Source organism: Mesitornis unicolor, unplaced genomic scaffold, assembly GCF_000695765.1.
Source record: "Mesitornis unicolor isolate BGI_N332 unplaced genomic scaffold, ASM69576v1 scaffold6140, whole genome shotgun sequence".
In the NCBI taxonomy this organism is placed as follows: Eukaryota; Metazoa; Chordata; class Aves; order Mesitornithiformes; family Mesitornithidae; genus Mesitornis; species Mesitornis unicolor.
The window spans coordinates 13,668-14,313 of record NW_010158881.1 but is presented as its reverse complement, the minus strand read 5'-3'; the positions used below and the strand labels follow the sequence as shown (position 1 = coordinate 14,313).

The window sequence follows — 646 nt, the reverse complement described above, 5'->3', positions numbered from 1 at the left end:
GGGGGGGCCGGAACCGGGTTTTGTTCCTTGGGCCTCCAGCCACAGCCACCAGTTACCACAGTCAACAGTAACTCCTGGGGCAATGCTGAGGTTGGTGCAACTCTGAGGATGCGTTGATATAAATTATACTAAAAACATTCTGTGCAATTTGGGATTTACAAGCTTTCAGATTTTACTTCATGTAAAAGCCGAGTGACTCTTATTAATGAATTACCTGTGCTTTCTACCCAAGTTGAGTACGACTGTTAATCGCTGCGCCAGGGCGGGCAAACCCCCAGTCCCGCTCCCCGTTCCGGGGCACATTCTTCGGCGTCGCTGCAGGCGGGCAGCGAAGGTGAGCAGGCATAGGAGGAGCAGGCAGGCGGGTTGGGGCTGCGCAGGCCGCGACGGTGCCCAACAGCTGCTGCCCCCTCTCAGGCGGGGCCTCTAAAGGCGGAACCAAAGGCCGAAGGCGAGGACCAGGTCCTCCGCGGCGACTTTCTCCTCCTGCTCCCGGAAGTACGAGAGAACGCGCGCTCGGGGCGAACTTCCGGCGGCGGTTGCCGGGGTGACACGATTGCTAGGGAGGCCGTGCTGGGCCCGCTGCGCCGTGCTGCCGTGAGGAGCGGTGTGGGTCGGCACCCCCCGCCCGCCGCCCGCTCCCCTA

The 646-nt window shown here is 61.5% G+C and overlaps 1 protein-coding gene across 1 annotated transcript in view; it reads left to right on the top strand.

Moving 5' to 3' along the window:
- Window positions 1-205: 205 nt before the first annotated feature.
- LOC104540902 (WD repeat-containing protein 35-like) overlaps window positions 206-646 on the top strand; it is a gene marked incomplete at its 3' end in the record, with an annotated part of 10,488 nt that continues 10,047 nt past the window's right edge. Inside the window, exons 1-2 of the mRNA XM_010184826.1 lie at window positions 206-334; window positions 418-597. Of these exons, the coding sequence (XP_010183128.1) occupies window positions 206-334; window positions 418-597 (309 nt within the window). The remainder of the gene's footprint in view (window positions 335-417; window positions 598-646) is intronic.